The sequence below is a fragment of the Nilaparvata lugens genome, chromosome 3 (assembly GCF_014356525.2).
Source record: "Nilaparvata lugens isolate BPH chromosome 3, ASM1435652v1, whole genome shotgun sequence".
In the NCBI taxonomy this organism is placed as follows: domain Eukaryota; kingdom Metazoa; phylum Arthropoda; class Insecta; order Hemiptera; family Delphacidae; genus Nilaparvata; species Nilaparvata lugens.
In genome coordinates, this window is record NC_052506.1 from 39,795,597 (window position 1) to 39,811,201 (window position 15,605).

The following is a 15,605-nucleotide window of genomic DNA, read 5'->3' on the forward strand; positions in this document are numbered from 1 at the left end:
AATAGGATCGACAGTCGAATTTATTTTGCTAAGCTTAGAGTCGAGCATATAAATCATTATCATTGGCGACAACCCTGCAAATTATCATCAGCAGATTCATCTTAACCAGAAATTTCCAGATCTTGATTATGAGTTTGAGGGTCCGATTATCTAACATTGCAGCAGCAGCAACCGCATCATCAGAGCGATAAACGGCTACCGGGTTCAGACGGAATCGTTCTTCATGAAATTTCTGGAAAAGAAAGATTGTTTACACCGGCTTAATCTATCATAGAAATTATCAATATTGTCATCATTGATACACCCTTAGCATCAAGATCATCTGAATCGTTCCCTGTCACATGATCAGTGGCGTGATCGTCTTCTGAGGTTCCTATTGGAGCGTCTCTCTCTTCCCCCTTGCCACCCGTTTTCCCACGGCCCTGCTCTGCGAGGAGCAGACCCGGGGTTGAGTCAGTACTTCAGTGATCGGGTTTGTGTACGGCCGCGTTCCCAATTCAAATTCAAATTCAAATTTTATTTATTCAAGTAAGTTACAATACATTCTGGTTCATACACGAATCTACAATAAATTACAGTACAACAGCCAATTATGCAGCAAATTTCACATTATTATGAAAACTTATTAATTACAATGAAGATTGAATGCAACATTAGAATATTGATAATATAGTATTGTAATATAACTACATAAATCAGCGGTGTTTCAACAATGAATAAATGATAATTTCAATGAATAAATATACACCCCACTATATATTTATATGTGTTGGGGTATAAGTAATTAGTTGCTTATTGCGTGTAATAATTACTATTTACAAACTTCATTCACTGATATGGGATTAAAGTTTTTTATAATAAAATTAGTAAAAATGTATAATACAAACAAACAAAATTATGGAATTAGTAAATAAATATTAATGTTCTATTAAGGATAATAATAAGGAAGGTTATTTTTAGAAAAATGAAAAACAGTAAAGAGTGGAATGAAGAATAAATAGTTTCAATATTTACAGTCTAACTAAATTTTCACAATTTTCCACTCCAATATCAACCAACCAGGAAAATAAACTTTTCTTGAACCTGTGTCTATTGAATTCTTCCCTAATGTAACTTGGTATTGAATTATAAATTTTTGGTCCCAAATATGTGTAGTTTCTTTGCCCAAATGTAGTGTTCATCCTTGGTACTATTGAATACGTGTTTCTCTGCCTTGTTTGATGGTTATGATCTGCCAGTCTTATGTGTTCGTTGTTTCTCCTCATTCGCGTGATGATAGCCTGGATGTAGAGTTGTCTTACACTCAGTACTTTACTGTCCTTGAAAAGAATGTTCGTGGGGAATTGATTCTCCTTGAAGCCTATTATTTTTAGTATTCGTTTTTGAAGTTTATAGAGAGGTTCAACATGTGTAAAATTCGTAGCTCCCCAGATAATTATGACGTATCTTAAAATTGATTGCACTAAAGAAAAATAAACAGTTTTTAATGTCTCCTAGTTGAGGATTTTACGGAGTTGATAGAATTTGTAGAGAAGCTTCCTGATCCGGGTAATTGATAGATTAATGTGCTTGTCCCATTTGAATTTGTTGTCCACTATTGTTCCTAAATATTTTATTTCATTGACTTGTTGAATTGAAGGGCAATCACACGGGTTGTTGGTGCTTCCACAGTGATGCAGGATTATTGAAGAATCCGGTGGTCTCGTCCGTTCTGTCAGAGAAAAGGCTAAAAATTTCGTTTTTGTTGCATTTACTGTAAGCAAATTTTCTCTTAACCATTTATCGACTTTGATCAATTCTTCCTGTGCCAGATTAAAAACTTCCTCCCAGGTGTTTCCTTCAAATAGTATACACGTATCATCAGCAAAAGCTATTACTCTTCCTCTTATCTTAATTGAACATAGCTCATTTGCATATGCCAAATACAGAATTGGCCCAAGAACTTTTCCTTGGGGAATCCCAAACTTCATCGTTTCCTCTGAACTGAGATGTTCTTCAACTTTGACTTTTTGACGCCGGTCACAGAGGTATGATCTAAACCATGCTAGAGGAACTCCTCTAATTCCCATGGCTTCTAATTTCTTCAGCAGCAAACTGTGATTAACAGTGTCAAAAGCTTTTGCTAGGTCCAGGAACACTGCTGCACATTTTTTGTTATTTTCTAGCTTATCTGTGACAAAATTTGACAATTCTAATACCGCATCTTCTGTACTCCTCCCCTCACGAAAACCAAATTGATTCCTAGATAGTAAGTTGTTTTTTTCCATGTAATTCACAAGACGTTTCTTTACCAGTTTTTCCAAAATCTTAGAAATATTGCTTATAAGTGAAATAGGCCTGTAATTGGTGGCATTTGTTTTGTCGCCTCCTTTATGTAATGGTCTAACACATGTCTCTTTCATAGCTTTTGGAAAAATTCCTTTTGACAGACTTAAATTAAATATGTGAATTAATGGTTTTACAATTACATTTTTTATTGACTTCAATGTTCTATTATTGATTCCATCAAGTCCTGGAGCACTGTCATTTCGCAAACTACTAATAGCTTCAAGAAGCTCATCTTCAGTTACTGGGTGAAAGTAGATGGAGTGTAGAGTTCTTGTAACAGGTTTATATTGGGATATGATTTGGTCTAGTGGTTTTCTTAAGGAATCTATTATAGTCTCCGCCATTTCTTCACCTACATTTGTGAAAAAGTTATTCATGTGGTTGAGCACAGTTTCTGGATTTTCCTTTAGATTGAAAATCCTATCATCTATTTTAATAGCATTCAATTTCATTTTTGTTTTTGATTTAGAGTCAGTAGCTTTGATTACTTTCCACATTTTTTTATTATCCTTTCCAGCTTCATACAATTTCTCTCTATAATATTGGTCCTTTGTTTCATGAATTAAAGCTGTGAGTGTATTCCTATACCGACGATAGAAGTTGGTTAAGTTAATGTTGTTTGGGTCTTCCTTTCTTCTTTTGTTGAGTAGATTTCTGGTTCTTATTGCTGCTACTATACCTCTGGTGATCCATGGTTTGATGGGTTTGTACTTCTTCTGCCGCCGATGCTGCTTGATATTATTTTGTATATGTTGTCTCAGAGTTGATAAGAAGGTGTCATAAGATGTATCTGGATTATTATCTTCTAAAACATGAATCCACTCCTCATTCAGTAGTTCATTCTTCAAGCTATTAATGTCTATTTTCTCGTTTATTTCATGTGTTCCAGTTTCATTTGCACTATTTCTCGAAATATGTTGCACTCCTAGAATTGTGGTGAAGTGGTCAGTTATTGTTGATTCATAAATGATTGGAAAAAGATTATCTCTGGAGTTGGTAGCAATGTGATCTATGCAAGAAGCAGTTTCTGTTGTAGTTCTGGTTGCTTGTTTAATGCAGAGTCTGAGCCCATGCTCGCTTAGAAGATCGCAGTAGTCATTCAATTGATGATGTGGACGAATTTGAAGGGTGTTAATATTCATGTCTCCGGCACATATGACTTGTTGCCCTCTTAATTCATTCAGGATCGATTCCAAGTCACTCAGGAAATCTGTAATATCATTGAAGGACGGTGATCTGTATATTGCAAGGATGTTCCACTTTTTGTCTGCTGCATCCAACCGAATATGTAGGACATTTGCCTGATTAATATGTAGCTCAATACATTTATACTATCTTTAACATAAACAACTACACCATCATTTTGTAATGGGTTGTTTATGGTGGAAAATACATCATATCCTCGAATGGACTGGAGTACAAATTCAGTCCTGATCCAGCATTCGGTTAGAATAATAACATCAAAAGAAAAATTAATGTCGCACAATTGAATCATCAGCTCATCAAAATTTCTTCTGATACTCCTTATATTGAGACAGAAGATGCTCAAATCACAAGAACTCAATGCTGCACAAAGTTGTTGACTGTTGTTGATCACTTCATCGTTTATTTCTTCAAAATAATCAAGATCCTCGAAGCTGAGCAAATTTGATAAGTTGTTGTTACTCATTATTTAAACTCTCATTAATCCCTTCCATGTTTCTTTCATTCCAGCTTAAGAGAAACTCTTCACTAACATCCTTTAGTTTTCGAATTAGGGTCAGCACTAAATCTTCTTGCCCTGTTGTGATATATCTGAAGGTTTGTGTGTGTCTGCTCATTGCTACTATTACATGTTGTGTGCTGTTATATATTCCAAGTTGTTTTTTATTGTTCCTTATCAGAACTACATTCTTGTGAGTTAAGCCCTGTGCTTCATGAATTGTATGGACTTTAACTGAAGGGTGAAGTTTTGATTGCAGCTCTTCTAGCACTGTTTTCTTCTCGAGCTGAGTGAATGTAAGAATCAGAGTGTTAGGTTCAAGTGGTCCAAGTTCTCCATTTGTTATTGGAGGTCTGACGGATAACAGGACCTCATTTTTCGTACTAATGTCCTGGTAGTAGCTGGAAAGGATGTAGCAGACGTCTATTGGACACCTTCTAGTTACTGTTTGATGGATTCTCTTCTCACAGAGAGATGAAATGTGTGACCATTCAGCTGTTAATTTACTTCTCTCTATGTAAGGTATTTGGTTTGAATCTCCTAGCAGAATAATCTCAGAAGCACCAGCGAGAGATGAGACAAATCCCACGAAACCTGCATGCATTAATACTGCTTCATCTATGAAAACACGTTTGTACTGCTTTTTTGATCCGTTTATTATAAAAGATGAAACTGTTCTATAATCCTGTTTAATTATTCTTTCATATTTATTTTTGTGAATTCTATTCACCTCTTGCCTAATTTCATTTATTCCAGCTCTTGTCTGACACAAAATGAGATCTTTACCTGGTGTATGTTGCTGAAGGATAAAGTGAGTTTTACCACACCCTGGAACTCAATCCATCCAAGTTATTTTTGGCATCTTACAATTTGTGATGTCAACTTTTAGAATATTCTTCAGCAGCTCAGCATTCAGCATGATTTGGGTGTCTCTACTGACTAGAATATACTTTTCCTTAGTTAAGAATGACTTTGTTGTTTCATTGTAGGGTACGTATTTTCCTTCATTTTCTAAACAGAAACCCATTCGATATGTAGTGGATGTCGGCCACAGGAAAGTCTTAAGTCGATTGTCGTAGATGTTCATCTCGTTTCGCCTTATCTCTTGAATACATGCTGCTGAAGAAGAGATATTACTATTCAGTGATGATAGTACTCCCCTATATAAATCCGCATTCAGAACATCATACTGTTGAATAAAGTTCCTGAGTTCTATCATACTGTTCAAATAAGCATAAAGAATAGAATCATACGGTAGGTATCCTTTTGGACAATCTTCAGAGCCATCGTTTTCATGAGGTATATCCAAGAACTTCAGATTGTTTATTCCTCTGTAATAGAATACATAATTCAGGTTTTTAGTTTTAATTACTAAACTTAAAATGTCCAAGCATGTAAACTCGGAGTCAATATCAAAAGAATTTATTCCAATCGTAATGTTGTATTTATTTATCGATGCATATTTGTCTATTACCAGTAAGAGGTCACGGATACCTAATTGAGCCTCATTGTTATTATTTTGCGCTAATATCAATGTCAATAAATTTTTAACAAGATGAAAACGAATTGAGCTATTATTTACGTTCCGTAAATAAACAGTAGGTAGCTATTGTATTCATCTTGACTCAGCGTTTTCTTCTTGATTGAATGTGCAACGCCTTCTGAAATACGTAAACATTTTTATTCCAGCGAGCTAATGATAAATTAAAATCTGTATATTGACCAAAGCTGAAAATCAAAGACGTCCTACTTTTCGCTGACTGTTTTATTAATTCTGTTTTTTTAATAGATGATAGGAATCTTGAATATCTATTTTTATATTTGATGCTGTGAATTTATTTGATGATTTTGAGCTGGAAATTCTATTTTTAATCTTTTTAAGCACTTCCATAATTGTTCGATCAATTGATTGCTGCAATGCTTTCACATAGCTGGGACACTTTAGATAGTTTACTTTGTGGTCTGAGGGTTTATCAGCTCTTTTGCAGTTAAAACATACTGGAGGTTTATCGATTGAAGGGCAGGTTTTGATGTTGTGCCCTGTGATGGAGCAATGACCACAGATATCTTCTTCCTTTTTACAATGTTTTGTGATGTGCCCATAGACTTGACATTTATAGCACCTTTGCACTGCATGATAATCATTAACTCTACATGATGTCATATCTATAAATATTTTTTTCTTATTAATTATTGCTTTCCTAATTTCGGGTTCACATTCTACTACCCAATGCACGGAATCCTTGTTTTTCGGCCCTAATTTGAATGATGGCTTGCAACCTTTTTCAAATTTTTGTTTTTCTATTCCTGAATTGACAAAATTTTTGTTATATATTTCTTCAGTTACCTCTTTGTTAGTGAGATCAGATGGAACATCATAAACAATTATCCTGGGTTTTTTATTTTGGGGCTCAGTTATCTTGATTTGATCATTATTCACTATTCACAAAACCAATAGTGGTTTTCTATAGGGATAATATTCTATTCTGTATTTTATTGAATATAATGTTGTGAGTCGAGTTTCCGACTATTTGAAGGTAGATTTTCCCGGGGGATTTTCTTTCCTTGTAGTTATATGTAGTTGTTCGGTAATTGAGCATGTAACGGGTCGCGAATCTCCTCTCCGTGCGGCGTTCCCGGTGATAGTTTATTACTAGGAAATTATTATTCCATTTTGTGTTTGTTAGAATAGGATATTGCGGGGCGAGTTCCAGACAACTTAAAGTTAGATTTTTCTTGGGGATTTTCTTTCTTGATAGTTATTTCTCCCGACTGGGGGTGAACGAGTTATCCTTGGTTTAGAAACCTGGAGGGATCTTAAGTTTGTGCAGCATACAGTTAAGTGGGAAAATTAATTAGGCTCTATTCGGTTCGATAACGGTAGGTTCCGCATCGTTCGCGGATTGTAGCGGGTTCTTTTAGAGTTCTTAATTTATAAGTCTCTACACTGTCACTTCAAGACGTTTTCAATTATAATACGGGAATCGGTTCATAATTCTCCATATCAGGATCCACGGTGATTCAGGTAGCTGTGTGTCAGGACTGGTAGTCCGTATGTTTTTCTTTCCCTGTAGTAAAATGGCTTCGTTTTTCAAGAATAAATTTTCTCGATTAACTTTTATTCTTGTAGGGAAGTCCCTGTCCGTTTTAAGAGTAATTTCCCTAGTTAGGTTTTTATTCTTGTATGGAAATCCCTGTCCTTTTTGAGAATAGTTTTCTCGATTACCTTTCATATTGTAAGGAGGTCCCTGTATCGTTTTCTTCTCTATACCAGTTTCGGACTGGCTATAATTCCCTGTATGAAAATCCCGACTTTCCTTCAGATCTCAGTTACAGAGTTGAGATCGTCCCCATCGAGGTTGTCAGACCGCGATCTTTTCTTAACTCCTCCTATAATCATCTTCCCGAAACTAGAAGATTTTATCTGCTGGTTTCCCTATTTAAAATTTTTATTTTCCTCGAGGTCTCAGTTTCAGACTCGAGATCGTCCTAGTCGCGGTTTTTCAGACCCGCAAAATCCTTTCTAAAATTCCTAGAAACCATTCCCCTTTAATAGAAAATATTATTTGCTGGTTTTCCCTGTGGAAAATTCACGAATTTTCCCGTGATCTCAGTTGCAAATTAGAAATCGTTTTTGTTGTAGTCCTCAGACTAGCAATTGCTTGGAAAAGCCCATTGAAATCTTTTCCTGAATTAGGAGTCTCTGACTCGTTACTTTCCTTGTGGAAAATCCTGGAAAAAAGCCTTTCCTACCCTGACAACGACATACTGTTGTCTTCTTGATATTATTCCACAGATTGTGTCTGTGAAGATTATTTCTATCCTCTCATCATAGTCAACAAACTGACTATTAATTTAAAAGTGTTTCGGACGATTGAGAGTGATTTAAATTCCCTTAAGGGCTGTCCCAGATTAGCCCTTAATAACCGTCGCTTAGTTATCAGACTGTCGCGGAAATCCTGGTTAGGAGTTTCAGAATTGCTAAAGATCCTTTCGCTGCTATAAGCTCGCGATTCAGAAATCCTATACCTAAAACCCTATATACTGAATCTTAAATATCCTATATTGAAAACTCATTTCCTGTATTGGGCTAGCAGGATCAATTTGATGATGGATAGAGTGCAATTGTCAGATTTCGGATTATTGAAGAAGCATCTGTTTGCTGTAGAGAATAATAATATTATTATTGAATTTCTGTTCCCTATACCCTATACCGTATACCTTATACCATATACCTCATACCCTGTACCCTATTCTCTATAGCTTACACCCTAAACCGTACCCTATTTAACTATATATTAAATTCCACTAACAACTCCATAGATCCACCTTACCTTTACCCTATAGCTTTATACCCTATAGCAGTTGGTTCAGACTGCGTACAACCTTCATAAAAAGAATTATTTGTAGGGATCTGATAGTCGGATCCGTCTCCTTGTATAGGGTTATCCTAATCTCCCTTAACACCCACCCTGTATTCCAAAGGCCAAGGCCCGAATGGGCTAGCAACGGCACGGGCAAATACTCTTCCCCTGAAATTAAATACCTCGCGACAGAAACAGAGGGTAGAGAATCAGGATAGGGAGAAAGTGTAGGTCCGGTATCTCCACCAGTCAGTATGGCTACTGACCCCGGCTGAAGCTAGTCCGCGTCGTAGCAATACTTCGCAAATATTAGATAACCTAGAGGGTGGAAGAGGCGTATCTAATAATTGATTCATGAGTTATTGCTAATGAATTGCTCTTTTTACATTCGGATAAAATTATCGAGGCTGTTTCTTCAGTAAAATAACAAAAAACTAACAAATTAGAATGTGTGCCAAACTGTGATACTGTTATTATGAATGATAAAATGATGCATGTAAAACGTACAGCCTATCATATGTGCCGGGCACTCTCTTTAATTCAGGCCTTTTCCCAAGTTATAATAGTAAATTTAATACGCAATAGACTAGAGCCATTATTGTAAGTGAGTTAGCGAAATAAATTATTTTCTCTCTCTATTATGAACGGCCATGACTTCGAGTTTCACATGATAGATATTTAAAAATTGTGGCTCCGAGTCGTCGAGGAATGTAGATTATGGAATTATCTCTAAAACTTAGCCTTCTTGTCGCGACATAAAGTGCGATAAGTTGGAAAACAGCAAGCATTGAAATTATAACAAACTACCGATTTTGCAGTTACTATTTGGTCCAAAGGCTCTAGAAGCCACGCGACGATTGGTCAAATTGATTCCATTCGCCCAATAGGAGACCTGTTTCTAAATACAGTAGTGGGGATTCCCCAGTCGAGAGACCAGATTACGTTCCGGAGGACACTTTGCTAGGAGCACTACGAGAGTAAAGATGTAGTCACTATGTTTCCCCTTTTTGGGCAGGTTTATAAGTTTATTTCAGTAGTTAATGTAGGAGCTAGTTTTATTTTTATTAATGTTTAAATTTACTAGTAGTGCCATGTCCTGAAAGGTTTAATTGTGTTACTTCATCATGTACGAATAATTGTTTCTTCAAATAACCGCTAAGGTACGTAAAATAAGGTTAAAATATAATTTAGGGAATTTAATTGATTGAAACTTCCATAAGAGTATTGAATTAATTAAGCCTGTTATTTTTCAAGTTAATAATATTGATTGAGAATAATCCTTTTGATTGTATTAGTGATGGAAGATAATTATAGATTTTTTTTCTAAAGAAGTATAGAAAGTTTTCCGTTACGTTACATTTGAGTTATTGTTTCTGGAAATATATTATCGTAGAGTATTGCTGAAAGTCAGGAAGATAGCCTTTAAATTGGAATGAAATTTTTAAGATTATGTTCATATTGAGTTTATGACATTTTATAATTTATATTTTTCAGACTCTGTTTTCTTATGTCATTAAGGCTTTCGAATGATTTAGTAAATTTTTTATGATAGAAATCTTAATAGACGAAGAAGAAAGTTTTTCTTTTCCAGGAATTAATATTAATGAATGTTCAATTTTAATACAATTTAAATTACTTTCTATGTGTCTACTAATTTTATTTAATTAAAGGTAAAAACTATCCACAAGATGAATCTTATAAGGCAAACATTATCTTTCCTTAAAGTGAAATTTTCAATATTTTTTTTCTTTTATTGTGTTATAAAGTGTCTTGTTTTATTAGGTGATAAATTCATAATTTCAGTTGATACTAGTTTTTGGACTTGTATTTGTAGGTAAATCAAATCATAAACTCTGGAATGTTCATTTTTAATTAAGGTTCTGAGCAGTTTTGGGCGAATGCCCGTTATTTACACTTGGATTGCGTCCTATAGTTCATAAATAATAAATAAAATAAATGTTGGCTGGCGCACAAGTTTCCAACAATACTAGCCGAGCTACTATATGAAAAATTATATTTGATTTCGCAAACCAAACAAAAAATATCATATAAGTTAGCATCATTTCAATTTGAATTATTTGTGAAGAAAGATCCATTAATTCTGATAAAAAGAATCAGTAGTTTAAAGATAAAAATCTATATAAAATGAGGATTCAAATAGAATGAGAGAATTTAATTAATTGTAATCAATAGATAACTCCTGTTTTAGCTTTTGATGAATTGTAGGAAGAGTTAGAAATTAATGCTGTAATACATTTATTTACAGCGGTTCATGTGTGTCCCCAAACCAACTTCTTGTACTACCACCCCTTTGGTTCCGCAACTTTATGTAACACCGCTTCAAGACACCCGTTCAGACGACAGGTCTAGGGACGTAAGAGGACGTCGCCGTCAAGCCAAATTCAACCGGTAAAAGCTCACCGCCAAAACCAAGGTACTGTAACCCCGACGATAAAGCACGTACAAACCAACGAAAGTGCAGTGTAGTGAAACAAAGGTTCATTCGAGAATGTCAATCAAAAGTGGGGATTCAAAATTATTATGAAATGGGTTATATGGGTTACTATCGACGAAACTTGGGTTCAACGGGCTTTTCTTTCTTGAGTAATTTTATGTTGAAGTTAATTATTTGTTATTGATGACTGATATTGTTTGGTTTTGTGACGTATTGCTATCTAAACGGGGATAGTAATGCGCCCCCGAATCAGATGAAGAATGTCAACAAAGTAACATGAAATTGTTGTTTCTGTTGTTCGATTTTAGTTGCCAATGTTTATTGAAGCTGTTTGTATTTTTCAATTATTTCAAATTGTAGTGTTTTTCTATAGTACAAACCTATTAAATCAGGCATGGCAAGATTAATTGAAGTTTTCTTGACTCTAGCCCGTTCACCTGCATGAATTAGGTATAGACTCAGGTATTTTCTAGATGTGTCGGCCTATTTTCTAAATTCTAAATTTTATTCAAAATTATCTTATCTATTATCTTTAAAAAGTGCAGGCACACATAACATCATAAATCAAAAATATTCAACATCATAACACATCATGTACCGGTAACGTATATCAAAACTTCATGTTTCTACCAGCAATAAACTGCTAAGTATAGAAATGATCATCTAATGCAAAAAACACTAATTATTCAAATATGAATTCAATTGTTGCTGGATAGAATTATACTCACATTTCGTTTCTTCTTTTCTTCTTGTTCCTTCCGTTTCCTTTCTTCTTCCTCCTTTAGTTTCTTCTGTTCTCTTTCCCATTCTTCTTTTATCAAAAGCTGTATAAAAAATTAATATGGACATCAATAAAATAATTTTACTGTGTAATTAAATAGAAGTATTATACTACTATAATTTTAGAAAAATGCATCTAAGGTTTTTGCATCTTCAGACTGATGATACACATATCACTAATGATAATGCTATGATTATATGACTATACTAGCATGGTACCCGTGCTTCGCTACGGGAATTGAAAGATCAGATTATTTTTGTAAAATGTTTATAACCTAAATTCTCCCACGTCGTTATAATCGTTTTTGAGATCCATCATACAAACAAAAATTGCTTGCTGAATATAACTCAAATAATAAATTAATAATAGTCTCGTCACTGTCATAGAATTTTGTATCCGAAAAGGTGCTCTCCCTAGATGGAAATATCATTATATATAGGACCGTTTCAAGTTTAATTCAGATACAGATAAGTGTGATGATTAGTTGCGTTGCTATCATCTCACTTTGAACAACACATTTAACACTGTTGAAATATACATTCAACTGCGTATTTTAAAAAGCAATCAAGTTAGCGATACCTTATGGTGTCACCCAGTTGCTCTTATGTACTCATCTTGACATTAGGGAATATTTTTATTAAATCTTGCAATGTTTTCAAATTATATTGCTAAAAATTTTATAATCACAGCTGTTAATTTTCTCTCTTCCTCTCTTTAGTTTTCAACAAACGATGGAAATTCCTGTTTCAATCAGCAGCCACTTGGATGATCAATTTTTCCTCTCAAGTTATCTCAGAGATGAGACTCAGCTCAAATTTTTGTATCACGTACCTTCTATTTGCTATGAGCATCTTATTATCTTCCCTCTATCAGCAATAAATAAATAAATTGGGCCACAGCTTGGTATGAAAATTATTGAGTCCAATCATTTGAATAATTAATTGATGTGTTGGAAGTGCTCTGTAGAATAGTAGACTAATTGCAGCGAATTTTGTGGAATATTGGGCGGAGCTTAAGAGTCGACCTCGACTTTATCCATTGACAATTAATATTTCCCGTTAACAGTTATCAAATTAGCAGTGATAATATTATTTTTGCTTCTGCTTGATGCAATTGAAAATTAAATTCCAAATCAAGTTTATTTGGAATTTGTCAACTCTGGTATCCATGGATCTCTTGCTTATTCTAGAATTTTCTGGCATAGCCTATCGATTAAGCTATTTTACACCAAAGTTATTAACAAAATGTTAATACATAGTTATTAACTTGAGTTTCTCAAGAATAATAATTCTCAACAAAATTAAAGAGAATAAAATTTCCAATAAATTGAGTGGTCGCGCAGGATTCTACCATTTTGGTTCCGGAGCTACGAATTTTCAAAAAAGGGGTATTTTTTAAGGAGTTTTCAAAATTGTGCAAATCTACGACAACTTACAAGCCTACCTACCCTATAAAACTTGGATATTTTTCTAGTATAGATAAAAAACCACACATCACGTGAAAGAACAATTCATTATGAACAGGATTACTGAATTTTCGAATCTAGTAGTGGTGGGAGGGGGAATACACCCAAAAATAGAAAATCATGTCCTACAGCCAAAATACAAATTTTCATTATAATACCTTTTTAAGGCCTTCCTAAAAAAAATTCCTATTTTGGTTGAAATCATCTCATATTTTCCATGAGAATTTTCCACGTTAGAAACATTTAATTTCAGTATTTCATAGTGGGGGGGGGGGGTACGTCATGAGGGAAACTTTAAACACTTATAACTTTTGACAGAATGATCAGATCTCCTCGTACTACAGCTCATTCTTCTCAGCTCGTCAAGGTGTGATGAAAAAATCCTCTTTTAGTGTATTTTAGCCCCTATTTAAATATACAGAAAAATGGCCAATTACTATATTCAAAACTATGTATCTCGGTAACCCGAAATGATAAAAAATGGTACTTGGTCTTGATTTGAAGAACAGAATCTCCTCTTTCATGTGAGGTAAATGAATTTTGTAAAAATATAATCGTGAGGTAAGATACTTTTGATTGAAAAAATCAATAAATTTGCTATATTTTCCTCATTTTTACAGTCTTGACAGTCTTGATAGGTAGAGAAGTTGTGTAGACCATAGAGCATAGACGAACAGAGGCGCACTGATTGAAGGAGCATTATGTGATTAGTTGGTGGGCTATTATGGGTTACAAGTGGGAGATTTCAAATTTGAGTTGGTTTCTATAATTCCATTTTCCAATTTTATTCTACTTCATTTCGGATTTTTAATTTTAAATCTCCTCTTTTCTATCAATTCATAATCCACACCGTTCCTTATCCATAACCCACTCATATATATATATATATATATAATATATATATATATTATATATATATATATATATATAGAGCACATAACAGAAGACACTTTAAAGTTTGTAATATAAATTAAAACAGGAGACACAAACATAAATAGATTGAAAACACTTGAACACTTACATTAGAAATAGAAATGGGGGAAATTTTCAGAGACTGAGTCTCCTTCCTCAACCGAGCAGAGTAATTTTTGGCTGAATTTTACATTTGAATGAAAAAATCATGTTTGATAGACGATTCACATCTATTCAAACAGTCAGACATGTCTGGTACACTATTTTTCAGTTTTAATCCTTGCCTGATAATTTTCAAAGCCTCTAGAACTTTTTGATGTGACAGATTCTTCTCCTCAGGTTCGTCACAGCTATCATCATCATAGTCAGTTCAAAGAATTGAAATGTGTGACAAAAGCAAGAATGGGGAAGTCCATTCATTCACCTGCCTGGTCTACAATAATGACAAGTTCTTGGAATTCAATTTCCAGTAACTTGGATTCAATTTCCAACATGTGTTTCACCCTGTCTACCACCCTATCTTCTTTCTACCTGAATTGCCATTATTTTTAGTCTATTGACCTTTCTGCTGAAACTAAACAATTCCTTGAAAATAAACGTCTGCTTCCTACACACACTACACTTTGTATGTTGAAGTCAAGAGAAAACTTTGTTGTTGAAAGGTCCGAAACACATTAAATAGAGGTAAATAAGCAGCCAAAACTCAAAACTGTAATGGGACCAGATGAAAATTCGTTGTGTAGAGGATTTTGTTAAGTGGAGGTTTGTTATAGAGAGGTTCGACTGTATTATTAAACGAAAATCCAAATTGAATGTTGTAATTCACCCCGAAGACTTCTGCTACTGCAAATATTGACACACACACACACACATATATATACAGGGTGTCCCAGATAAGGTGTTAACCCCGGCTACCATAGATTTTTACATGCAATTTGCAACAAAAAATGTTTAGTAAAATTTTCTCCTATCGACCTTCGTTTTCGAGATATATAGATTTTTCGATATTTTTCAAGTAGGCGTACTTCCAGTCATTAAATCGTCAATATCTCAAGAACCATTGGTCTTAAGTGAATTTTAAGGACATCGTTGAAAAGAGGACAAAATTTCACATTGATTTGAGGAAAAAACATGCCAAAGTCAATTATTGAGTAGTATTTTTTAGCGGTCAAAGTTGAAAAAGAGTGATTTTTGAAGTTTTTTTGAAAACTTCAGACACATTTTCTCGATTTTTTTTCCAGGGTACGAGATAATTTTTATAGCGCAAAAACTTCCATTTTTGATTATCTTTCAAATGAGACCTAATACAGGTGTCTAGCTCAAATCCTCGAATCAGAATTTCAGTTTAAATTCTATTTTTTAATTAAAAACGAGACTTATCTTGTTTGAGTGTGAATAATTGTCTACAATTTGATAGCTTTGTGTCGAGTGATTGAGGGCGTAAAAATACTTTTTCTATAGGAAATTTGGCTGAGAAATTCAATGAAACTGGTTAGAAGTTCGTATCTGCAATTGTTATTGAGATACAAGTTGAAAAAAGTTCAAAGTCGAGTTAAAATCTAAACTTTTCAAACAGTTTTTTCTTGATTTTTTTTCAC

At 34.2% G+C, this 15,605-nt stretch overlaps 1 protein-coding gene across 4 annotated transcripts in view; it reads right to left on the reverse strand.

The window, feature by feature from the left end:
* LOC111051427 (U2 small nuclear ribonucleoprotein auxiliary factor 35 kDa subunit-related protein 1) overlaps positions 1-15,605 on the reverse strand; it is a 97,155-nt gene that overhangs the window by 26,636 nt on the left and 54,914 nt on the right. For 3 of the 4 annotated variants that reach the window (XR_005570762.1, XM_039423774.1, XM_039423775.1), the window contains one exon: positions 11,578-11,673. The exons of the other annotated variant lie outside the window; for it this stretch is intronic. Coding sequence is in view for 2 of the 3 variants with exons in the window: in XM_039423774.1 (XP_039279708.1) it covers positions 11,578-11,673 (96 nt within the window). In the remaining variant the exon portion in view is untranslated. The remainder of the gene's footprint in view (positions 1-11,577; positions 11,674-15,605) is intronic. 4 annotated transcript variants of the gene reach the window in all.